At 42.8% G+C, this 26768-nt stretch overlaps 2 protein-coding genes across 6 annotated transcripts in view; one reads left to right on the forward strand and one right to left on the reverse strand.

Annotated features, from left to right (window-relative positions):
• Nucleotides 1-26768, forward strand: part of LOC120416206 (polypyrimidine tract-binding protein 2) — a 325004-nt gene that overhangs the window by 224828 nt on the left and 73408 nt on the right. The gene's annotated exons all lie outside the window — the stretch shown is intronic.
• LOC120416050 (rho GTPase-activating protein 100F) overlaps nt 330-26768 on the reverse strand; it is a 96690-nt gene continuing 70251 nt past the window's right edge. For 2 of the 5 annotated variants that reach the window (XM_039577723.2, XM_039577728.2), the window contains 12 exons: nt 21252-21545; nt 19231-19353; nt 18993-19130; nt 12424-14089; nt 12024-12367; nt 11688-11962; nt 11464-11618; nt 11323-11402; nt 11019-11256; nt 7990-8366; nt 7524-7635; nt 330-7381 (listed from right to left, as the gene is read on the reverse strand). In XM_039577723.2, the coding sequence (XP_039433657.1) occupies nt 5730-7381; nt 7524-7635; nt 7990-8366; nt 11019-11256; nt 11323-11402; nt 11464-11618; nt 11688-11962; nt 12024-12367; nt 12424-14089; nt 18993-19130; nt 19231-19353; nt 21252-21545 (5454 nt within the window). In that variant the 3' untranslated portion in view covers nt 330-5729. Of the gene's footprint in view, nt 7382-7523; nt 7636-7989; nt 8371-11018; nt 11257-11322; nt 11403-11460; nt 11619-11687; nt 11963-12023; nt 12368-12423; nt 14090-18992; nt 19131-19230; nt 19354-21251; nt 21546-26768 lie in introns of all 5 variants that reach the window. The other 3 variants (XM_052706198.1, XM_052706199.1, XM_039577714.2) reach the window with 2 other exon arrangements.

A 26768-nucleotide genomic window follows, 5' to 3' on the forward strand; every position in this document is an offset into this window, starting at 1 on the left:
TTTGTTTATGTCTCTATCTTTACTTGTGTGGGCTTTTAAAAGATTGTTTAAGGTATTCGATTTGTTGTAAATACTTTCAAATATTGATGATTACTTTAAATATGTGTTTTGTGTATAGCGGATTTTCGTTTCTTAATAATTTTTTGGTTGCTGTTTAATATAAATTTTGATATAAATATATGCACTTTTTTCCATTCTGATTCTCAATAAAGATTTTCCTCGCATGATTCGGTTTCAAAGTGTTCGGTATGAATGAGTTTCGAGAGTACAAAAGGGGACAATAAATCAGTAAAAGCTAGTTTACTACTCTTCCAACGACTAGACGAATCGTTCGTGTGTCGATAAAACTCTGAATGGTTAAGTATGAGTTGATTATTTTTTTGTTTGTTTTCTGGTATGTAGTTCTGTATGTATTGGCTACGATATGAAACAGTGATATAATGACAAGCCCAGGGAAAGATGTAACGGTACGACGAACGGTTTTGCGGTGATCAGCAGTATGAGTAACGTACATTAACGCTTCCATACACACATACAGGAATGTTATTGTTTTTTATTCTAATTTTCTTTAAAAAATCTTACCAAGAGAGACACTGCGAGACGACACGGCTCCGGCTTCCATCGATGTTTGCGTTCGAAGTTTGAATTTGCTTCTTGAGACGACGAGGTTTACGGTTCGATTACGATTTTCTTTCTTACTTTCAAGAGTGAGTTTTATTTTTTCAGTTGTATGCGTTGTCTTTACACACACACACACACGAGTGCAGCATTCGACTACGACGAAAAACAATGGAAGCAGCACTTCCAACTGAAAGCGTTACACAACCAGCTTAACACTTGACAGGAAAAAAATACAAACAAGTGTTACGTGTGAGGCGCAACGCTACGCTAACGGTTCGCTGACGATTCTATTTACACGAAGTTTCGATCTCAAACGAAACTTGATGGAATGATACCTAATTTGAGTGGTTTTTCATTTAAAACGAGCCTTAATTACAACAAATCCATCCTTTTACTTTTAGTTAGCGCTAAAAAATCCCTACAATATCTGTTCCAATGCGTGTACATTATGCAATTGCCTAAATATATTAGTTTATATTAATTTAACACGAGTTGGGTGACTTTTATACATGATTTCCTATCAACGAATAACGATTTTGAGTTATTTACAGGATGTCACTGTTTACACATGACGATTCGTTCACTGGGTCGGTAACCGAGAGAACAATAGTGAAGGTTTAAAAGTTCGCCTAATGATGTGAACAGAATTATTTTTGCACTCAATCTTTTTAGTTCAAACTGACCTAAAAAGTATACTTTTGATTTTTCGGTTTTTTTTTAATAGAAATCAAACAGCACCATTTTAAAATTGGGGACGAGGGCAAACAGTGAACGAAACTAACCTAAACAGAGTACATTTGTTTGTCAACAATCAACTTTCGGCTAGTTTAGCTATGCTTTCTGATGCGCCGCGAATGAGTAGTGTAGTTAAATGCAAATTGGAACGACTTGTGGAATAGTGGCTACCCTAGTTGTCTTACCTTGCTAGAACGAATGCGGGAAACAAAATCAACGTTTTGAGACCTGTTTCACGTGGAGTGTGATTTTTTTTAATGCTCTTCGTTACACAGTGAATTGACATGACTTTCTAATGCTGTCTTAATTTGTTTTTTTTTTTCGCAAATATATCTTTTGGAAAAAAATAGCGGCAACTTTTGCTCACGTAAAAAAAAGAATGCATCAAAACAAGAAAAACTGAATTCACTCAATAACGAGCGAAACATACCCAAAATTAAGTGCGAATGAAAACTTCCATCCTGAGTAGGATTGGCTTTGGAAATGAGTGGTTTTGGATGAGCGTGAATTACACCCACATTTAAGATCACTTATTTTTCATTGGAAACAATCCTACTCTGAAATAAGTGTTGACGTTGAGTTTTATACACGCAAAATCCACATAACACAGATCTGTGTAAAAAAATTACACAGATTGTTGAACATGTTCTAGCTGTCAAAACTGTGTAGTTTTATAACACAGATCTGTGTAAAAAGTTACACAGATTTTCGATTAGCTTTCGTTTCAAATCTGGGTAAAACCGGAAAAGTTAAGATGGCGACTTTTATGCAGCTGCAAGAACTTGGTAAGTTTTTTCTCGTGTTTTTTTCAATGAAGTAACGTTAAATTGTCTTTCTCTATAGGATTTTTCACATTCCGGCCATTCATTTTAGCCCTGTGTTGGATTTTTAACTCATCAGGTAATGCATCTCCTGAAACTGAGCTTATCTTTATTCTAACCTCTTAAAAATATTATTCCAGATGCACCCGTTAGCTTTTTCTTCGATGTCCTCCTAAGTGAGCTGCAGGAGCGCCAATCTCTCCCGCTGCGAAACCAATTGCACCAGCTATCCAGAGGAAGAGTTCCGGAGACAACACTCCATATGCCTCATCGAGTAAAAAAAGTGGCAGAAGTTGGGCAGATGAGCCAAATAACATAGTTTTACGAATTTATTTTGTATAAAACCTCATACTTGAGCTAATAAATAACGCCTTATTTACTGAATAATTAAAAGTATATCCAAAAGCAATTCAAAACAAATGTAAATTTTCTACCCGGTTTCTGTGTTAAATTTTTACACAGAATCTGTGTAATATTTTACCCAGATGGCTAAACAAAAATTACACAGATTTGACAGACAACGGCTGTACACAGATCTGTGTACAAGGCTTTTACACAGATTCTGTGTATTCCAGGTTTTGGGCAATCTGTGTCAAATTTTACACAGATCTGTGTTATATGAATTTTGCGTGTAACATTTCTCTCAGATGAAATTCACTCAGTTTTTCGTTAAATTTTTATCAAACTGAGTGATTTCGGATAACAGTGAATCAGGAAGCTTTAAAGCTTTGACGATTTTTATGGGAAATGACAACTTTTAAAACGTCAGAGCAAAAATTGTTGCCGGCTTCGAAAAATAAAAACAAATCAAATAGTTTGCCACAATACACGTTCGTTGGCTTTTCATGATTTCTCCAATTTATCTACAGTTTGAAAAATATTTAAGTAAACTCCACTAAACAAGTGGACCGATTCCAATCGTTAAGGCGTTTTCCATGTCTTGTCTAACTCTTTCCATTGTTCCAAATCTTTTTGCGAAGGGTTTCAAATGTGCTAGCTTTTAGTTCCGAAATAGATAGAATTCAACCTTAACGGGGACTGGCAACACTGTGATAGGGGAGTGAGTGAGGGCTAGATACCGAGCTAAGTTGATGGCTGGTCTGACTTTGTTCCAATTTGTAACCTTTCTAAGCTAACATAATTCTAATTTCGACGATGTTCAGTTCTGCTCTTAGTGGATTGTGATGTTTGTATACGTGACCGTTGTGTATGTTTAGTGTCTTTGTTGCTGTGTAATGATCAAGGTTGGCTGAACGTGTGTTTCACTTTGTTGAATTTGTCTTTTTTTCTGATTTAATTACCATTAAAGTGTAATGTATAAGTAAGTCTTGTTCTTTCGTCTTATTGTATCCGGTTGTTTTCTTGTTTTATGTTTTAACTTCACTCTCTAAATTTACCTCATAGAATCGTTTGTTTGTGTTTACTGTACTAACTTTTGTGTGCCTTCGTTTTTGTTTTCGGTTTTTGTGTGAGTTTGTTTCTGGATGATTCTGGAAAAAGTAATTTTCGCTCAAAGCTATTTTTTTTGTCTTTTGTATGTTATTCGAATGACAAGTAAAGCGTATCAAATGCACGGTCAATAGTTTTGCCTAACAATCGTTCGTTTACTAATTCCCCTGTCACATTAAATGCGTATTAGTTAGTTTTTATTTATTACAATATTTTCACTGCGCAAAATTTGTATTCTTGTATGAATTTGTATATATGTACTGGATTTCGTTTACGGAATGAGATCAACAAACTAGCACAAGGATATGCGAGAGAGAATTTATGTGGGTGTGTGCACGTGAAAACACGCGCAAAATTTTCCTCTAACAGTGTAATTGTGTAATAGTAAGTAAAACAATACTGTCTCAAAAATTGTCGGCCTGAAAACAATAAGTGTAAGGAGTTGCATATTTTGATTGTTTTCACTATGTTGCTTTCTTTTTGTAGGTTGTTGTATAGTTTTATTACAAAAGTTAAGCTGGGTAAGATTCGTGTTATCGTTTCTCAGTATTTTGACTGCTTTTGCCGATCTTGATTGAGCTCTAATTCAAATGTCCATGTAGTTTGAATGCAAGTTATTTCTAAAAAATATCAAAAGGTGTTTTCTTAATTTCACATAAATACCAAAGTCCGATAACCACAATTGATTTTTGCAAGCAGCACATAACCAAACTTTTCGACTACCCCAGGATGTCTTACGGAAACGATTCGGCAGGGGAAGTCGGAAAATTATTGTTCACAACGACGAAGCTTATTTTTCTGAGTACAATGACCCTTTGTAAGACCGCAAAGGATTTAAAATGGATTTTTAAATCAATAAAAAAAAACTTCGCGGCCCTTCTCGACAGAAAAGGTCCTACTTGACAGCTCATTCCAAGGGGACTATATTTGATTCATCAAAACAACCTTGTCATGTCAATTTATTTGTTTGCATCAAAATTAAAAAAAAAAAGTGATCAGAAATGGTTTCTATTAGTGTTTTTTTACAAAGGGCTTTTTTTTAACCAAATCTGCCATATTTTTTTTTCAAGAAGATTTCAGACGGCTGGCAATTTCAGCAAACGCAAGCTGAGCAAAAAAATGTGACATTTTCCTATCTTATTTTTTGTTAGGTAAGTCCGTTTTTGACGAAATCTAAGTGATTTTAGATGTGCGTGCAAAGAGCTAATTTGACAGATGGGTGGTTTCAAGCATCAAGTTCAAGTATTTATTATTGACACAAATGTTGTTGTTGTCATTATGGTAATTTGGAGAATAAACGTGAGATGGTAACCATCACCGAGAATCAGCATTACACTTTTTTAGTTCACTTTTACACACTTGTATGGGATTTTTCAGTTCAAGTATGAATACACGAAAGTGCGTAATCATAGTTAAACTGAAAAATCCTATCCAGGTTTTTAAGCGAAAATGGCGTTCGAAAGGTGAACGCCCGAAATGTCAAAATCACGCAGTGACACCAACATTACGAAAAAAGTGTACCATGGCATGACAGCCACATTTTTTTCTAATGTTGGTGCTACTGCGCGATTTTGACAATTCGGACGTTCACCATTCGAACGCCACCTTCGCTTAAAAACCTCGATACAAGTGTGTAAAAGTGAACTGGACTGTGTGTAATGTTGATTCTCGGTGTAGACAACCTCCACAATGAGTGTGTAAATGTCAGGGACGAAAAACGTGCTTCGCGTAATATACAAACACAATAATCAATTGGTCGCCAAATTGTTTGTGCGCGAGTGATTTCGTTAGAACCGACTGTCGGAGTCCCAATGTAAGTCAGAGTGATTGGTTGGAAAGCTGACAATCGACAGCAATGGTGCTGCACGCCTAAATATCCTTAAACAACGAGAGCAACGTACGAGGTAAGCAGTGAATATACTGAGATGTCGGTAACCATAACCTCATTTTGGAATATCCGGTATTTCTGTAAAAGTTTGAACGCCTACTCTATAGAGATAAATAACTAAAGAAAACCTGATTGAATATGTGTTTTGGTTTGTATCAACTCGTTAGTTGCACTATTAATACTGTTTCTGTTCTGTAACTGGAATTGGTTTCCGCTTACTTCATGTCAAAAGAATCGTCTTCGTCGGAGGACTTGAGTCCACCGTTGCGACCGTTAGCCCCGCCCAAGCTGCTGACACCGTTATCGCTGGGTGGATTGTAGCTGGGCAAGAAAGGATTCGTTGACGAATACTGCACTCGGTACGTTGGCGGACCAGCATTATCAGAACCGTTACTGGTCATCGTTCCGAACGGGCTGTTTCCACTTCCGGTGCTAAAGTAAGACGACGAAAGGCCCGAAGTGGCCGACGTGGTCATCGAAGCCGAAGTCGAAGACGTGCCGCCGTAAGAGGACGAGGTCAGTCCAGCGGACGAGGAAAATCCGGAGGACTCGTAGTCGTACCCGCTGGCGCCTAGATCGGCACCAGCGCTGTCCGCACCGGATCCTCCGGATGCCGTCAGGCTGGATCCCAACCCGCTGGAACTGTCCCCGGCGCTGCCACCGCTGGTTAGTGCCCTGAACCGATCACTGATACCGTACGAGCTTGACGTTCCCGAAAGCAAACTCGAGGCTGCTCCACTATACGAGTAGATCGAGGAATTTTTCGGAAGCGTTCCGTAGATACTCATACTACTGACGGCCGCGGCCGTGGTCACGGCTTGGCCGCTACCCCCCTCTCCCAGTAAGCTACTTCCTGGGCTTGTATAATTGAGAGAAGCACTCGTTGGTTTACCACTACTGCTGCTGCTGCTACTAACGGAATAGCTCGCGTCCTGCTGCTGATAAAGTGAACTACCGGTGCCACCTTGTCTGCCCAACGAGAGCGGCAACGTGCCCGTGTTGCTGGTGATGGTCCGCGACAGTGAAGCTCCCAGCTTGCGAAGCAACGATGAAGTGCTACCATCGTCTCCCGATCCGGCCGAGTCCGCGCTCAGCTGGCCGGGCAGCTTGACCAGGTTGCTCGATGGGAACTGGTAGCTACCAAGCGTTTGACTGCGCAATGATGACATAAAACTGCTACTGCTGCTGCTGCCGCCGCCAGCGGCCGTCGTGGTTGCCGTACTGTCCGACCGATCAATCGGTTCCTGCCGCTTGAGCGAGGGCGAAGGTTGCGGAGATCGTTCCCGCAGTGACGAGTTGGACGAGTGGTGCGAAGACTCCGACGCGGACGAGGGCGATGGCGATACCACCAGGTTGTTCTTATCGTCCAAGCTGAACGTTGCCACGTCCAGTGAGGACACCGGTCCCGTTAGGGCCGTAAAGGACAGCTTCCGTTCCGTTGTTGTCGCGGTTGACGACGTCGACGTTGCTGCCGCCGCCGATGAGGACAGGTAGTCCGAAGAGAAAAGAACACTTCTGGATGGAAGTTGTATATCGGATGATGAGGAAATGTTTGGTCCATTATTGGTGCTGCTACTGCCGTTGCCATCCCGTTGCTTGCGTAGGCTGCCACCGTTTCCGGTCGCACCGTTGCCGGAGAGAAGAAGCGAGGTCGACGCCGAAACCGAGGCGGGATAGTGAAGTGGCGAGCCGGAAGTTACCGCTGGTGACGGATGATCGCCACCGTTGCCGTTTGTGCCGTACTTTTTGACGAGGCTGCTGCTGCTGCTCAGGATGCGGCTCGTGTCGGACTTGAGGGAATAGCTGCTGCTGGATTCTTTAAACTTAACCGAGGCGGGTGAAGCTCCACGTTTGATGGTATCAGTACCTGTTGGGGATTGGAAAAGGCGAATGTCGTTTAATGCATTTTTACACAGTTGACATCTAACTGTCAAAGCAATTCAATGTCAATCAACATAGAGGTAACGAAATGTCAAACGTAGCCGAAAAAGGGCGACGCAACTACTCACCGGATCCCGACCCGGACGCCGACGAGGTGGAACTAGAGCTTGGGGAGGGTGTGGCGTGATGTGGCGATTGGACGGGCTCCGCCGAGACCGCTGAGCCCTCCGATGGATGGTGCTGTTTGGGTGGGACCGGAGGGGAAAAAGATCGATTAGTCAAACTGGTGTCACTTTGCTCGCAAGATGTCAAACTAGAATTGCTAGAATTTTGCCTAAGAAATTGTGTTTTCAAAAGGAAGAAAAAGGACAGAGATAGAGTACAACGATTGTGCAAAACGAGAGAGATAGAGATGTTCCAAGTGCACGATCGTGTGTTTGTGGCTGTTTTGCAACAGATGATGAATAGAACATAACCTAGCAAAGGAAAGGTTTGTGTCTTGGGAAAGGAGTTATTGTTTGGTATGTTTGTCTGCGTTAGTGTTAGTGTGTGTGTTAGAGTGTTTGCCTGACTGAGTTCGGTTGGCATTATTACCTGTTGGCCCACTTGTTGCGAGGCTCGATGGGATTGAGCTAACTGAGCCACTACTGATTGATACTGTAGACTGCTGGGAGTGGCTGAGAGCGGACGCGGACCGAGTTGTAAGGAGGTTGTTGATGGACTGCTGGTTACCGAACGGGAGATAGGCCCCGCCCCCGATGACGCCGTCCCCACTAACAGGGAGGATGATGCCGGACGGTCCAGCGGATGTAGATGTTGCTGCTGCTGCTGTTGCAGATGCTGGTGCAGGTTGCTGGCCGACGGGAGGGATGGGAGAGGCGCTTGCGCTGCCAAAGCCCCCGCCCCCGGCTTGGCCACTTGCAACGCACTGGCTTTGTTTCCACGCGGCTCTACTGGCTCGCCGCGACGACCTGTCTACATAGGACTCTGAATTAACCACGAGATATTGCGAACGCTTTATGAGAGTGAATGATTTGGTTTCTTTCATCTTTTTTTTTCTTTGAGGTTGATACGTTTTGGTTACGAACGGGCACACCGACATTCGAGAGGGAAATGTGGCAGAGCAACAGGAGATAGAAGGAAGGTTCACATAGAAGTTTACGGTACATCCACTATAGATTCCAGAGGAGCAAATCAGTAGAGATTACCAAGGATTTAGGCATTTAAAGAAATAGCAAACAAATTACACATACTTGATACGTTATAATGTTATATTTAAATTTGAGCGTTTCCAACATTCCTTCCCACCTCCTTTAAGATCTGCATTCTAGCATGGCGGGCGCCGTTGATGGCCAAAATTACGGCCCTGTAATGCAACGACGGTGAATCCGTAGGGGATATGTCATGCTTAAATTTAATTTACGATTTTTTTTTAACAAACAAAAATATGTTAACCGAAGAGGGGCAAACGGAGTAGCCTTGGTTGTATTAGAAAACTTTATACGTTTCATTGTTATTTATTTTAATTGGCTGATTTCAGAAAGTGAAACTTAAATAAATATCGTTACGTTAAACGTAACGTTATTTAAATTTTTTATACAATTAACCTAATTTGCAAATAAAAATGTCATATATGTATGTTGAAATTAATTGAATTTATGAGCAATGGGATTTTAAGCGAAAAATCCTAACATTAAAATAAGCATCTTTGTGCTAGAATAAAACCATGTAAAACCAAGACTAATATTTAATTTTGTGAAATACTTTTCACAAAATCCATAAATTCTATTGAAATATAGACGAATTCCATAACAACCTAATGAATTTTACTGTTATTTGTATTCTATAATTATGCATGTTTCTTAAGTTTCATCTGAAATATTCTTTTGTGAACGTTCATAATGTTTTCGACTTTTTATAAAATTAGTAACACTTACCGAGGGTAATTCAGTCCGCGATTTAGTTTTTTTTTTAAATAAAATCAAGGATTGTTCAAAGAAAAATATTTCTTGTGTTAGAATTTTTCGAATTGTTCTTTAAGTTTTCATATCGAAAAATAATTTAAAAACCTTTGAACAAGTTGGGGAAAAAATCACAAAGGAATCAAAACATTCTAAATTTCTATAATAAAAATCAATCGAAAATATTTTTTTAACTTTGATGGGAATAAATCGGCATTGGCAAACACCATTCAATTGAACCAACACTTTATCATCAACGTTGCGATAATCCTCTACACAAGTTGTAGATTGAACGAAAGTTACATTCATCATTAAAATTTTAGTTTAATGAATGTATAATTTTTAAAGTACTCAAATGTACATTTTAGATATGACTTGTGCTGATATATTTCGGAAGTATGCCTGGGGAAATATAAACGAACACGTTTCAATTGAAATGTAAATGTGCCTCTAGTTATTTTTCTAAATAATTTATTAAAGTCTTTGAAGACGTAGACAAATGACTATAAAACATTACGACGCCGACAACACAGTTGGAAATATAACAGCCGTCGTCGAATAAGAAATAACAAAGAACCTAAAATCTCTACAACAACAAAACTATTTTTTATGAAGGAGTACGGCAACAACACTAAAACGCATTTTGTTGGATTCGTTGTCGTCCATTTTCACGCTATTTATCGTAAGGGAAACACCATAACATAAACGTCAAGAATACAACCAAAGAAAGTGATAGAGGAGAAGAGAAAAGAGGGGAGGTTTAGCAGCAGGAATCGCCCACTCCTTTCTATTGTTTTCATCTAGCGACACTTGGTAAGGTTTTGACAGCTCCTAGCATTACACACACACATACGACGCTCTTGTACTAACACGCAATGAACATATCAAGTACTGGCCAGCTAGTGTTGGGTTATTTGTTTACATACGCACACAACAGTGGGACGCCAACCGGTTCTATTGTTTTCAAATTGAGAGTGTAAATACTCGGAAAGTGTGTGTTTGTTTTTAGTGTGTGTTTGTCATTTAAGGAAGGATTGTGTGACTTTTCATAACTATTTACACTGAAAGAGGAAAGTAAACAAGCCGATCGTTGACTTTATGCAGTGTGTATCATCAATTTCTAGGTGTTGTTGCCAATTGAGATTTGAACTACTAAAGATATTTTTGGTTGAACCTAAGTTTAAAAGAACTCAGCGGGATGTACATGAAGGTAGGTGGAACTAAAAATTGTTGTAACACGCAGTGACAGCTGTATGTGTGTGGCTGCGTCTCTGAGTGAAGGGATGAGTGTGTGATGAGTGACATGAGCGGGGCAGATGCAGGTTGCTGCGTTTCAAAAACAAATGAAGAGCGGGCGAAGTGAGTGAGGTTAGGAGTGACGATTCCTGCTAAAGAAAATGAAACTGTTCTGGTAATCAAAACATTTCTAATGAATGAAGGAAGGAAACGCAATCCTAAGGCTGCATTCATTAAATACTGAGGACACTCAAAGTAAAGAAAACAAACAGAGGGAAGGAAAACTTCGTGCAACAAATGGCTGCGTTCACTAGAGTAAGAGAGCAATTATTGATATTCGATGGAATGAGAACATAAAAATGAAAGTTTACAACGTCTAAACTTGCACGTGGAGACTTGCTAGCAGGAGATCAGAGATTACGTTACCTGAAGTTCCCCCGTGGCCGCTGCCCGTGGAGTGCTGGGGCTGTGGCCAGATCTGTAGCAAATACTTGAGCACCGCAATCGGTTGTGCGTGATCGATTTCTTCGTTCGGGCCGGCACTGGACGAGTGCAACATCAGTGGCGGACCCATCACGGTGGCCAGGGCCTGGGCGGACATTTTGTTCCGTTCCGCGGCGGAAACTACCAGCGACAGGTGATCCAGCAGGAAGACCAGAGTCGCCTACAAAAAATTGAAGGTTACGGTCAACCGTTGAGGGCAAAGATAGAGGTAACCTTAACAACTTACCCTGTTCGCCCGTGGCAGGCAGTCTAGAATACTGAGCATTAACTTGGCATTTCCTTCCGGATCGTCTGGTAGACAAACGCCTGTATGGAGAGAAAGCGGTCAGATTAGGTTGGAGGTTCCTACCCTACGTGACAGCACTACCTAGGGCATCCACCGTCATTTGGAACAGACACTTGGTAAACAGTGGTTCCGGCAGTTCGCGCAGATAATCCTTCAAGACGCCCGTTATCACGTTGATATCCGGAACGTGCTCCGGGGTCAGCTCCACTGCTCGACTGTTCCGCTCGAAAGCTTCCCTGTTATCACCGAGAAACGAGCGTTAGCATCAACTGTATTCCTGGCTTACCTTCCGTGGTGCAACCTACCTGAGCAGACGCTTCTTGGTGGCCGATCCACACAGCCGATACAAACCAATGATGTCCAGACCTCGCCGTTCGACCTCTTCGACGCAGCGCCGTAAAATTATAGGAACTGGAGCGCTACCCGGAGCGCCCTTAGATTCGCGCGTCACCACAGTCTCCAGGTCGGCTCCGAACAATGCCGGAACGTTGCCTCGCAGACTGGGCAGACCCCGCCGTCGATACAGCTGGAAGGGGTCCGTGTGTCTCAACCGCAGGTAGATCGTTCCGCGAGGTTCGACCTGGAATCAATGTCGTGAGTTACAGTTTTAAAATGTTGTATGACTGCCTCGCGAAACCTACCTTCAGTGCCAACTGATGGATCGGTGATTGTCTGAGCAAGGTGGTGAGCGAGAGGGCCCCCCGGTAGCACAGCTTGTGCCGATGCTGCGGGTCCCACGAGTAAACCAGCACGTCCAGCTGCTTGTTGCAAACCAGATCCAGCTCGAACGACTCGTCCCAATCGAACTGCAGGTCTCCCGAGCGAACCACGGTACGCGCCTTGTGAATCCGGTCGCACTCCAGCACGCAGTACAGGTCACGGATCATGGGCTGTTGGGCTTGAGTCGTTTCCGACATGGCTCGCAGACCACGTCCGGCGAGCAGATGGATCCACAGCATTCCGGACATGCCGATGGCGTCGACCACTGCAGAAAGGGAAGCGAGTTGAAAGGACATCAAACTTAAAGTTGGTCAATCTTACCTGGTTTATCCAGCTTGTACTTGGTATACTCGGCCGGGTTGATGTCAATTTGGCGATGGGCCCGTGGAAGTGTTGTGCTTGGAGTCGGCGCCGGGCTTTGGTGACCGGTTAGGGCGGCTACAGCCGAACCAGGGACACCACCAGGGGCACCTCCTTGGGTCAGTTCGAGCAGTTGACGCATTCGGCGCACGCTCGGTGACCGAATCGACGAGGGACCAATGTGCTGCGAAGACATGGATCGTACCGGTAGGGAGGACATCCGAGGTCCACCGGTTGTCAGGCTGTTCCGGTCTAGAGTACCTCCGGTAAAGCCAGTTCGGCTGCTGTAGATGTTTTCGGTATTTTTGAGAACGTCATGGATGTTCTCGGCCGAGCAGGAGAACCGATGTGCTCGCTGCTGGTTGAGAATATCCCGTGAGGCTCGCATCTGTTCGCAAATCGCGGAACTGCTGGGAGCTCGTCGTAACCACGCTCGGTATTCATCCGACGTGAAGATTGACGGGCTGGCGGTGATGCGTTGGCGCAGATCACGTGGATCTCGCGGATCTCTCCGGATGGGCAGTGAGTATTCGGGGGCCGACAGGTTTCCATCGTTTTCGTCCTGGATTCGTTCACCGATGCGACTTCGGAGACCCATTCGGGAACTGGGACGATCACGTGGTAACGAGTTGAACTTGGCGTATTCTGGTCCTCCACCGAGGGCCTGTGTGCTTCCGCGTCCTATCGTGTTCGTGTTCATGGCCGGGTGGTTGTAGTAGTAATAGCTAGGCCGTGGTCCGATCGTAGCTTCCGTATCGCTCGAGTAGTCCAGTGCTGGACGGGATCGTCGCTGGAGGGAGCCAGTTCCGGCACCCAGTGGCGAAGGCCCGTATTTCGGTGTGCGTTGTTGCGGTGGAGGTTCGTAGCGTCCGTACCGACCAAGGGTACCGCCGGCGATGGGAGCTGCCTGGACAAGATCCGTCTTCAGGCTGGACCGGAGTAGCGCGTGACGTCCTAGGGACGCATAGTCGGCGTACTCGACCCGTGGCAGATGCTGGTCGGAACCACTGCGCGGAAACCGTTGGTGGGATTGCGACATGCTGACTCCGGTTCCTGCCGACATTCGACGGTTGGCACCCGGATAAAACGAGTGTACCTTTTCGGCCAGACTTTCCAGGGTTCCGGCATTCTGGTAGTACGAGTGTGACGTCTGGAAACCGTGCGCTCCCTTTGGTTGTTCAGTAATGACCGATGGCGGTGGTGGAGGCTTGTAACCCCAGCTTGGTGTCTCCGCCGGCTGAACTCCCGGTCCTCTTCCATAGTACATGTCCAGCTGCTCGCTTTGGGGGCTGTAATTGTTTAGGCCTAGTCCCAACCGGGAGCGCGATTCCGTCATCTCGCGACCATCTCCGGTCCGTCGTTCGCGGGACGATCGGGACGATCGTGGTGCCCGGTCCGAATCGTCCAGATCGTCATCCCGTAGGTCTCGCTTGATGACCACCACTGGCGGTGGTTTCTGTTCCGGCCTCGACATCTGAGGTGGACCCGGCGAGTTTGCCCCGCGGGAACCCCGCCGTTGCCGGATGGCCAGCACAAGGCGTCGAGGTATAGACATGATGATGACCACATCGTCCAGCGACATTCGCGTCACGTCCACCAGGTTAACGGCCAGAATTTCATCTCCTACCTTTACGTTTAGAGGGGTGGGTGGAAAGATCATAACAAGATTTTGATAATAACACGGCAATTAGTAGTATAAGGAAACGATGCCATTTTCTCATTTCGGATATCAGGCCGCAACCTTTTAAATTGCAATATAGCTAATGAAAGTGGTCTGAAGGTACCTGAAGGTTAATTTTTTTTCTCAGTCTAGCCTCTGAAAATAGGTCACAAATATCCAAAAAGACAATATAGCAAAGCAGTAATTCAAGAGAACCATGAACAAACTTTAAAAGACACAACGAAAACTACAGAAAAGACCATCGAAGGATGCTGCAAACACCCGAGTCAATGCCATCCAAGGAAGCACAGGGAACCAACCAAGGTTTACTAGGTGATGGTGCGAGTTTTTTTTTTTTTGGCAGGAAGAGAATGCGCAGGAAGGGATAAGAATATGGTGTTTGCGTGTGACAGGAATACATTTGAAATTGATAACAATGTTGCAGGAGAATGGATGCTGGCGAAGAAGCGTTTTCAGTTTTCTTTCTTGTTCCTGAGCGAAACCGGATGATATCGCAACCACGTTTGGTTTGGTTGTGCAAGAAAGGAATCGAAATGTTGTGGGTGAGGGAGAAAAAAGTGTCAGTTTAGAGATAAACTTTGGCGAAATTTTTCGCCTTCCTAGCCGTCCACGATATTGGATTTGGGTTGGAGTTGGAATCGTTTCGTTGGGTTTTATTTTGTAAGAAGGGAACATTTACCTCGCTCTAAAAACGTGATTGTTCAGAGAAGCCAAGAAACTTTGAAATGCATTCACTGAAAATTCACTCATTCAACAATGCATTACGAGCAGTAATCAGGGGCATATTTCAGAGAATATGAAATCCTTATTCAACAAGCGCGTCAATTCGTCTCATCTTGGAGGTACTCCAATGCCGACATCATTATCTTCTCTAATTAAATTTTCCCAGGAATCTGCTGTCCGGCTCTACGAGGATCCGTCCTTACAGATTTTCCTCATCAAACAGCAATCAGGCACTCCGTTGCTGCTGTATTGTGTCAAGGCCTACCACAATGAGACAACCAATATGCCGGGAGTCCGAGAGAAGAAAAGAAAGCAGCCTGCTGTGCTATTGCAAGAACATTTGATTCCGCACCGGAAGTGAGCGGAATAACAATTACCACCAAAAGCGGATGCTTCAAGGTTGGTTATCTGGTTTTCGTCGTGCAAGTTTGGGTAAGGGTGGAGACTTCCTGTACATATAAATAATACAGTTGAGCCTTTTCCGTTTAGGCACTCTAGCAATCGTAGCAGGGGGATGAGGTTTTGGTAGTTTCTCATCTCTCGGATTGTGGGCTGCGAATACGATGTCTGTCCAACAAGGGACAGAGAGCAAAACACGCATGCTGGAAAGGAGGGAAAAGCAGAGTTGGAATTTATGGTATTCGTTCTGTGTTAACTTGAACTGCCAGCAATATGTTGACGTGGTTGAGAGTTTTCAGAGTGAAGTTTAACCCAAATGTGTGAGCCTGTTGAAGCTATAAACTTTAAGAGCGAGTCCACGAGCAAAGCATACCCATCTTGCATCGACCTCACCAATCTGCCTGAAATTTTCAGGGGTTGTTTGTACATATAAAACTAGCATCTGGCCAAAATATGAGCACTCTAGGTCAACGGGAAGTGGGACAAATCGGAACACAAAGTTTGAAGGTTCAAAACCGTCAAAAATCTTAGGCAAAATTCAATTTATTTTCAAAATTCAAAATGCATCTGAAAAAAATGTTAAATATATTGAATACGTCGCCACTGGCTCAATATCAACAAATTATTCTGGAAAATACTTTAAAATAATGTGTACATTGTCAATTTTACCTTGCGCATTGTAAACACAGATTACTGCGCAAGGTAAGAAAACAATCAAAGACCAGCTGTCAAAATCAACGTTTGCAACCATAGAACGTGATCTGTTCGACAAAGTCTAATGCAGTTTAACCAACAGTTTGACTGTATTTCCCATTTCTGGGGTTGACCCAAAAACAACAATGAAATATAGTCCAAATTGACCGAGGCACAAACAAACGTATGGTTCGCTTGCAACAGTGTTGGCAACCATCCATGTAATTGACACAGATAACGTCAGATCTAGGGGCAAACCGAAGGGCAGTCCTTTTCTGAGACCGTAGCAGCCCGTGTCCCGGTGATTAATCTTCCTGGACAACAATTCACGCGCTTTATCAAGCCTCTTTTCTGTAATTGTTGAGTTTCGTAATACAATTTTGTTCTCCGGATGCCCAATAACAACACTTGTGAACCTTTTTTCTTTTTGTTCAACCTAGAGGAAAGCCGCAGCGTGACACGAGCAAGAAGTGACAGCATCAGCAAGGCCGTCACCGTGGCGACGGCAATGAGTTCATTTTTGTGACAAATCAAGCTCGTAGATGACGCCATTTTTTTTTTGTATTCCTACAAGTCACGCCGGTTGGGCTGCAGGAAATGAATTGTCTTTCGAATTCCGCACGTTTCTTTTCGTGGTGTCCAATTTGTCCACGGCTAATTGGGATCACTTCCGGCGGAGCGATTTCCGAATGATTGATGGGGTGTCAACAATCTTTTGTGGAACTGGCGGCACTGTACGAGTTTTCACAAACAGAGTAGGCACATGGTGAGAGTCGTGTAAAAAGTGAAAGTTGGACTTTGACAAATCAACGGGACACAAACTAAAAAGTGTCAAACGACTGGGGTTTAAGTGTAGAGCGCTTTTTCATAACACAACGTTTTTTCAACCTATTTGACGCACAACGTAAATTAGGTTTTCTACAGATGTTTGCCGCAATTAACGGTTCGTTAAAGCAGAGTTGTCACAACGACTTTCTCAATAGCATTCTTTTGCCTCGGCAACAGTAGGCATTTCCGTCAGAAGCACAAAAGAGCGCTTCCTGTTCCCATCGAAAGCTTCACACATTTTCGCTCTCGACGTCATTCTTGTTCTTTTTTTTCTGTGGGGAAACTTTTAATTGAATTATTTCCCTCCCCCCTTCAAGGACGACCCCGGCCAATCTGTCCCACTTTTGGTGTGCTTTTGTCTGCCGTGGCCACAGGCAGGGCCATACCAGCTTCCGTAGAGTCTGTTCGTTTCAAGGAATCTGGTGGAGAAATCTTCAAAGCAGTAGCCACAGACACAAAGACAGACAACTAACGCAATCTTTTGACTCGAACTTATTGCTGTACAAATATGAACTTGACATTACACAAAAAAAATCAATTATCGTAATCGTGAATTAAATTCACGAATGTGAGAACCACGAAGGAATTTATTCATAAGTATGTTGCATTTGCACTATAAACGTGAATATATTCCTTCGTGGTTATCGCATTCGTGAATTTGATTCACGATTTTGAGAATTGATTTTTTTTCCATGTACCGTTAATGTATGCGATGAGATTAAGCGAGTCTCGCATCTGTTTGTCTGAGATGGTAACAGATGTAAATTATATTTTGCTAACTCTTTGTTAGTTTGATTATATAAGCACATCTATAAACAGATGATTTGTGTGCCAGAGATGGCAACACTGAAACTGAACAAATGTCAAAAGCATCATAACGTCTTTTCGTCTGTGAGAGAAAACTTCAAGAACTAAGATGCCGTCACGCCCACAAGTGAGAGTCTTCGTCACACTTTTAAAGTGCAATAACCAACTCTTCTCATCGTAGGACCCCTCGTCCTCGATCACAGTTGGCGAAAAAAAAAACTTGTTTAAAGCTCCGGGCGAGAGTGCGCGCAAGTTTCACCATTGTTGAAGAAGCAGCAAAAAAGAAGGTAATAACAATTATCAAAGAGCAATAAAATGTGTCTTGAGCGTTGCTCGCTCTTCGTTGCCCATTGTTCTGCCGCCTCCCGGCAGCTGAAAACTTTGTTCCATCGCTAATTTTGACCGGGCATCATCGTAGACGTCATAACAGTTAGCGGCCATACTGGCCTTTAGCTTGGCAAAAGCCAAGTTTCAACACCCGTTAAAGGGCAAAACTTTTTGGTCATAAAATATAAGCCCGACTCTTCACAGTACGTAGCGGAAAATGTTCATTTTTTGAGTGAAATTTTGAAACAGACTACCGACGGGAAACTTGAATGCCAAAATTAACGGTAACTTCAGTCATAAATTTAAACAAACGCCTTAAGGAGGTATCTGACTGTGACAGACAGACAAACTGACAAAACTATCAAACACGAAAATGCGAGGTTGTTTGTTTGTTTGTCTTAGTCTAATATCTCCTTTAGGTGCACACAAATTTTCATTCAATCAAATGTAAGTTAACAATGTCTGTGCCTGTTGCTCGTTCCCTCGAATTCCAGCTGAACGTTCTGAACTTTTCGGTATTTTTCAAAGAATAATTTCTACTTGTTGCTGAGATGGAAATATCTAAAAATTCGTTTGTGCAGCACATTTTACAGCATCAAAAGACATGGTATCTTTCTATATTCTATGAAAATAAGTGATCCGTGAAAATCTTTTCCAATCAAAATAATGTAATTTCTTATCAACTGAGTTTTATGTTTACAAAATTACGAAACTTTAAGTTTTATTCACATGGAAAAGTGTACTTTTAACCAAAGCTTTGATTTAGAATTACTATTCTTAAAAAATACTTGTAAACACAATTTTCCAATTGAGTAAACCATTCCAGCGCAACAAGTCGGAAAAGCTGCAACACAAAGGTTGTGTCCCTTCGATTCAGAGCATCTCGTCAAATTGCACATCACCGATCCACCAAGGGGCACCCCAATGGAGTTTATTCTCGGCAGAACTTCGGAGGGCAGAAAAAAATAAATCAATTTCACGCCTCCGAGGGCAGTGGTGCTGAGCGGTCAATTAAAATTTTAATGAGAAAATGACAACTCTGTCAAGAGAGTGGCGGACCCTGGGCACTTACCCTCAAGCAGCCACTGTTGTAGACGGCCGACTCGAGCGCTATCCGGGAGATGAACACCCCGTCGGACCGGTCCGCCCCGTTGCCCTCGCGGATGTACAGCCCCAGGGTTTGGCCGGGCCGCTTCACGATCTCCACCAGCTGATGGTCGAGGAAGAAGAAGAAGAAAAATTGAAGACGATTAAATTTTGAGTAGGCCATGCTACTGACAGCAGCAATCAAAGATGGCGCCCTGGCTTACCTGTACCGTGTGGCGTGCGTCGGCCTTGTTGAGAAACTTTTGGCCTGCCTCGACGGCCTGCCGGCTGCCCATGCAGCGAGGCTCCAGGATGCGAACTATCATTTCACCGCGACGTTCCACTGCCTGGAAGGAAAACACCAAGGGAAGAAATATTATTAAAGTAGTCCCTCGTTGTGGGTCGAAAAAAAAGGACAGCGAAACTCAATTAGGGCGCTGTTGTAGCTGGTCTGATGGAAAACGGGCTGGACCTTATTCTGGCTGGGGAAGGAAACTTTGCAACTGGACTCGAAGCTGGAGTTTTTGCGGCTGAGGAAAGTTTATGACTTTTGAGCAAAGTTGTAGTGGTTGAAAGTTCCAAGTGGTCTGGGTTAAGGTTTTTTTGTTTTTGGTGTGGTTGCAAAATAAAATTCTTTCCTCACAAGAAACTTAAAAGTCGTGAAGTATTATGCGTCTCCATGGTTTTCATCTACAAGATTTTTTCTCATGGTGACGCATGGTTGTTTTGAAAGTAAATTCAGTTATGCATTTGCGCAGGTTCAACTCGGGGGGAAGCTTAAGGTTGAGATCTCCAGAAACACTTGAATGTTTCAAAAATATTTAGTCTAGGCCGAATGGTTTTTCTCCAAAGTTTGTCTACTCCCATATATTTCATGCCATTTTTGGGTTGTATGCAACAGCGACGAACCACCTTAACTCTCCATACAAACTTTTGTCAATATTAATTACTGAAAATTCACTGATTATTCGTTTCAATTACAAACATTTCAATCAGTCTCAATTTCGAATTATAAATAATTTTCCAGTATTGAAGGAATATTGCCAAATCGATGCATCTTGTACTAAGCTTGCTGGTTTTCTTATCTAGCATAAGAGGCATCGAAATGTCAATTCACACCACGAAAGCCCTCTCGACATTTTCTCTGTCAACAGCTGTTTTCAAGCCTTTACCTCTCAGTGAAAACCACGGAAAACAACTTGGCACCGTGAATCAAACAAACAGAGTCGAAAAGGTCAGTTCAGCGGCCTGCAGGTTGCAAAAAAAATAACGTGTACAAATGAAACCAAAAAATGCAGAATGGTTACACGCCAAATGAAATATGAATAAATACATATTTTTCATCGCAAATTCTGGGAAAATCCCCACAGTTGCAATGTGACCATCTGACGCCAGGGGTTGACTGCACCGAAGCGAAATTCGTCCATACGTAACAGAACATTTTGAAGCGCCAAACAGAGAAGTAAATCGTCTGGAAAACTCTGACTACACGGCATACCTCCCCTTAAAAAAGGGGTTGATTTGCCTCGAGCGTAGCGTAGCTCCCAAATTTATGCAACCGTCAGTTTGGTTAGATTTTGCATGCAGATTTGATTGCTTGTGAACGGGGGAGGCCATGGAGTTCAATGTTGCATTGGACGGTCGAGGTCGGTCGACCGCGGACAATTTGCTAGATTTGTGAGTTCAACAAGTAGGTCACGCTAGCGATGCATCATGGTTCAACTGGTGCTGCTGGTTTGAGTCTCCGGTAGACGTTGTTCGAGTTTCATTAGTCTTTTTCTCGGCGCGATGAAAAGAGCCTTTTAGATGCAATCATAGCGTCGCCTGGGAGGTAGGCAAACAGCTTGGCAGTCTACCATGAAGGCGTTTTGCTTGAATCACGGTGAAAATTTAATTAATTCCATCCGGCTCAAAGCGAACCTTTGTTGAAATGTGTTTTCTTCTCGATGTTGCACAATCTCTGGAGTCGTTGCCAGGAGATTTTAGTTTCGTCTTCTGTGGAAAGATCGATCCTTCCGCGAAGATAGAAGTCGAATAGCGTTGTGCCTAGGGTAGGATAGAAATGAACATAAAATCGGATGTTTGCATCACAAAAAGTAAGAGTTCCTTCGTGGAAGTGCCCATTTCTTTTTTGAAGGTACTTCTTGCATGATTTACTCTTTAGCAAACAAAAGTTTAAAAATGCTACTGCCCATCTTTTAACAAATCGTCCAACTGGCAACCCTGCCTTTTCCCCATCACTCACCTCCAGTGCTGCCGCCGTGCTCGGATCGTGGTCGTTTTCCACCGCCTCGATCTGGCGGAAGATCTCCGAGCTGATGCCGGACACCTTCCGGAAGTCACCCTGTAGTAATACTGGATCCTTGTTGGCCCCGCCTCCCATCCCACTACCGCCGCCGCCACGTTGGCCACCCTGTTGCATGTGGCCACCCTGCTGGTGGTGCTGCTGCTGCTGTTGCATGCCCTGGTGCGAGGGCATCGGCCCGGGCGGCGCACGGCCCGGGCTTGCAGTGAGGTCAGGCACTGATCTTCCATTTTCCTGGCAAGTTGAGAGAATAAAAAAACAGTGTAAATTTTTTGTTGTTGATTTTATCGATACTAATAATACACTCCCCAAAAACTGATTGGGCGTATCTAAGAATGTTACTTTCCAACTGTGCTCTAACAGTGTGAAAAGTTACATTCTTAGATAGTTTCAACAATCAAATTTTCTAAGAATTTTGAATTGACCACTGTTGTGAAGACCCATAATGCTTTGCTGTGCTATGCTATGCTATGCTAACACGTTTGTCCCACTTAGGTTCATCTTTGCAGTTAAGATGTCAAATTTATCGAGAAATTAATAGCGAGAATGTGTGCGTGCAACATGGAGTTAACCTATTTGAAATTCCTTGGTAAGCTTCACAGCAACTGCAGAGAAAGTTTAACTCCATGTTGCGATTTGACAGCTCGATACGTTAATCAAGATTATAAAACCACGCACTTTTATAACTTACATTTCGTCGCCATCGTGCTAACTTGTCGTACGTGCATTTTGGGCCAAATTGAGTTAAGAACGCCATTTTGTACAGCTCACAATGCCTCACCTTTTGACCTTCACAGATCCCCAAAATTCGATTTCAATCCTGAGATATTCAACAAAAACCGAAAAAACTCCGTGCATTTTTGTCACTTTACATATGAAAGTAGTTTCAATCTTGTCGTGCTATCTTGTCACTCCATGAAAATTGATGTAAGTGCGACAAAAGGCCAAAGGGATTTCAGGCCAGGAAAGTCAGGATGCGTTTGTCGCACGTACAAGCTAGACTACCGTAAACATTTGTAATTATAACTCAGGACTCCAGCAACCAACTTCAACCAAACTTTGGAACAAAGCACATAATGATCAGCCAAACAAAACGTGTTTGTTATTGTTTACATTGCGTGCTCTCGTTTTTGAATATTCAAGGTCAAACATTAAAACGCGTTTTTCTCGGAACGTCAAAATGGCGGGTGCGACAAGATAGCACGACGACGTCGATTTGAAGGTTATCGTTTGAATATAATTCAATTAGAGAAACTTTTGACAGTTCAACAAGTTACGCTGACGTTCAAGGGGCACTACTCATCCAAGTGTGAATATTTAATGAAAATTTTGCGTCTCGTTCTATAAAAAGCTCCCAGTAATGACGTTCCATTCGGTTGACAGTTTTTTTTTCGATTAATTTTTAAACTCCAATTTCCACATGTTTGATCCAATCACATTCAACGTGTACTTGTTTTATTCCAATCGCTGCGCGTTGAAATGGCTGTCCGGGGAATTACGAGGCAGGCTGGATTCTAAAAAAACGCGTGTGGGGGTCGAGCAAAAGGTTATCAAAACTCGGTCCCAAAAGCTGTGGGATCCGAAGGTGGGCGTACCACGTGCGGTGCGATGTGCTACATCAGGGGCAATTCAATCTGGTCGGTGGTGGAGGCTGTGCTGATTTTTGTTTTGGGTAGAGTATTTGTCCCTATTTCGGGCCTAGTACCTATTTTGGGTCTACCAAACTTAATTCAACGAAATTGAGCATTTCACCAAATGCCATTTGATAATGATACATGCAGTCATTATCTTCATTTTGGTGGGCAATAATAATTTACTTTTTCCTTTTAAATTAGAAATAAAGCAATAAAATTAGCACTCTTCACTTTTTTCTTGGCATATTGCTAGTTGCCCATTAGGTCAAAAAATTTCACCACTTTTGCTCACCGCTTGTTGACACTCAGCGTCACGGCTTTCATCGCTCAGCACACGAATGAGATCCGTCCCCCGAATAACCAATCACCGGCAATATGTTTTTTTGGTGGGTTGCACAATCCCGTTGCAAAAACAATCACTAAACTGCCACCAAATCAATAAAATAACTGATTAAAGTTACTTCGTCCATTTTGGAGAGAATGGCTCTATATTCAGTCCATTTGACACTTCTACAAATTGTGACAGTGTGTGTGCGCTTTTCACAAGTTACAGTCTTTCTCGTATATTACGGGCTTGTTGTTTGGCTACGCAACAAATGTTTAATTATGTTTAAAACTCGTAAAGAATGATATAAATCATGTCCAAGTTAATTATGCACGTAATGCAAGTGGAATCAATCGTTCTTATGTTAATTTGTGGCTGAAAACATCACAATGATTGAGCATGTTTGTCAACCGAATTTGGGCGGCTGTGCTGTACGAGCTGGGGCTGAACCTTACACTCTAAATAATCCACACGTTGATGCTATCTGAAAAATCACGTAACCCCGATTTTCCCCTCGCTAGGCTCGTTTTACGTGACACACGTAAAAATAATGTGAAAGTGTACTGGCAAAAAAATCTGTTCACGTTGATGTTACGTGAAAAGCCTTACGATATTTTTCCACTAGGGTTTTTCATGTAGTTCTTATGTGTTTTGAAATGTAACTTCAACGTAACTCGAGTGCGCCATTCGGCGAAATTTCTACGTGATTGTTTTAGTATGAAAATTGCTGGCGTTCGGTGAAGAATTGCTGCCGGACTTGTGGTCGCAAAATTTTATTGAAAATGTAACAGATGGTAAGTTTGAGTTTAAACAGTTTTTTTTTAAATAATTAATGATTTTTGCTTCTTGTTTCAGATGTCTAGAAGAAGCACATTCTGACCGGTGATATCACAAGCGGTGGCCTAAAGGACCCCTCGAAGGCGATCCCAGGCGCAATCTCGGTCATCATCCTTACGTCGCTTTCGTCCGTCGGAACGGCAATTGTGGCCGATGTTACTGTGGTGCCACCGGAAATGTTTCGGACTTGGCCAACGGGTCATGGACAAGGTCGTGGACCTATGCCGATTGTGCCCCGGAGAAGTACGAGTACGGATTACACAACTCGTTCCAGGTCATGGAGTTGGTGTCTGGTCCGATCATCTACGCCGAGTACGCCGAAAAAGGGTTTCTCCCCGGACAGCAGAATCGGCAAACTATGACCACAGATCTCCGACGAAGAGACCATTTTCATGCATATCGCCAAAACAGCGCAGTCATCCGTTTATTTCCAGCAAGAGGCACGGCATTACAAAGTGGGGACAGTGAAATCGTTTCAAAAAAGTTTAAAAAGTGTAAATAAACAAGTTTCTGCTAATTAAACTTAATTCTTCTTATTTCCATCCGAAAAATAGAAACTAAAGTCAGAAACTACTACTATAAAGTTCATATAACGTTTACTACAACATACATGTAGAAATCATCGATTGATTCATTTAGCTTTTATGTGTGAAACACGTAGAATCAACGTGAAGGGATCTGGCCAAAGAAATTTCGTTTCTACTAGGTTCACCTGGTAGAAGTTACGTGAAAACCCTAGTGGAAAAATACCACATAGCTTTTCACGTAACTTCAACGTGAATATTATTTTGAGTGATACGTCAAAAAAGTTTCCCACGTGCTTCGAAATTTCAACCAATCAGAAGGTAGGCCGAAAATATGCACAAAGAAGGTCGTATGCTAGAAGCAATATCCCCAAAATAGGGACAAACAATGTTTCAGTTTCTCGGGCTTATACAGAAATGTAAAGTATTTTCGTCAAAAATATGATTTAGTAAGAGCATTAGCATTAAAAAACCAACTTATTCATGTAATACAAGCAAGGCTGCCTATAGCAGCCTTTGAGAATACATCAAATAAAAAGTGCGCTCGGCTTTGTAGGCCCAAAATAGGGACAAATACCCTATTTTTGATCATAATCTGCCAACTGGGAAGTTATGTGAGTTTTGCGCGATAAAATATTGAACATGTTTGTTTAAAGGTGGTGGGTTTTGTGGAAACTCTTTCTGCCTTCGCATGATGTAAATGTATGACGAAATGTTCTAAACATTTCAATTTATTTGATAAATTTTCCAATACTTGATGAAACCCCTAGAACGGAGTATCGGCATACGAGAGTATTAAGAGGTAGGTACTGTGAACGGACGGAGAGGATAAATCCCGAAATTATCGAGAGCACACTCAACCCCCGGTGGTTGGTCACTTTTTCGTTTGACACTTTTTTAGTTTGTACCCCGTTGGTTGGTCAAAGTCAAACTAAAAAGTGACGAACTGTCAATTTTTACACGGCGCTCACGCACACTATCAAAACAAACGTTTGGAAGTATGTGTGAATTCCGTGTAAAAGGGGTGTCAAACTAAAAAGTGACCCCGTTCGTTTGACAACAGTTGGTGTCAAACCAACGGGGTTTGAGTGTAGTTTACTCGTGGGTTAATTTTCCAAAAAAAGTTCACCCTGCAAAAATGTGTCAATATCAAGACTCGAACCCAACACCTTTGGCATATCGAACCAAGCTTTTGCCATTTCGGCCACCATAGTTTGGTGAATAAGTGGCGGTTATTAGTCCGTATAAGCCACTCAATGGAATGAACTGTTTAAATGAACGAATGAACAAGCTTTGTTGTTGTTGTAAGCGCGAGAGGTCTATACTCTCACCAAATAGTACTTTCCTCACGTTTCTTTTCCAAATGACTATCCGCTTGGTCTTTAACTTTGGGTGCAATAATCCGCCTCTTAATTTGTTTATTCACCATCCACAACACTTGATTAGCATTCTCCAAACCACCTAGATTCTCCTGCAAAACAGCTCGAAAGTCACGCCTGGAAAATCACCATTGTCGAAAGAAGTTCGCGCGCAACAAAAACGCAAATCCTGATTATTGCCCTAGACGTTTGGCGATAATTGAGAGTGTTGGTGTATGATAATAATGTGCAAATTAGAAATGGGCGACCGCGGAGATCGATTAAACTGCCAAAGAGACCGCCAAATTAGCAATTCAGATCTCGATTACGGCCGCCTGAAGGTGGGCAACAATTTCACGGTGTTGTCTTTGATGTCGTCCTAGTCGGCCTACTCTTAGCAGGCGTTTCGTGGCAATTTGACAGCTAATCGCTCTCACCTTTGTTTTGGCAATCGTGGGAAAAGATTTTGCACTTCGGAATGGCTTTTGAATGGGTAGGGGAACAGTATCTAATTCCAGCATGCCTCTAATGTTGCTATTTCAGAACTTTTACATTCAATTACAGCTCATTGAAAGCGTTTTTAACTGAAATCGAATGATAAATAGCTCAATAAGAGTGAGTAAGCAAGTTTCTTTCAAAAGTTAGGAGCGAGTTACCTGCCAAACATACGAGAACTTCCCCTATATTTTATTTATAAAAACAAATTTAAAACGCACAACTGGCAGCACTGCTGTCAAACTGACAGCTGTCGAAGCGCTTTGTTGATGCACGGCATGGTA

The sequence above is a fragment of the Culex pipiens genome, chromosome 1 (assembly GCF_016801865.2).
Source record: "Culex pipiens pallens isolate TS chromosome 1, TS_CPP_V2, whole genome shotgun sequence".
Lineage (NCBI taxonomy): Eukaryota > Metazoa > Arthropoda > Insecta > Diptera > Culicidae > Culex > Culex pipiens.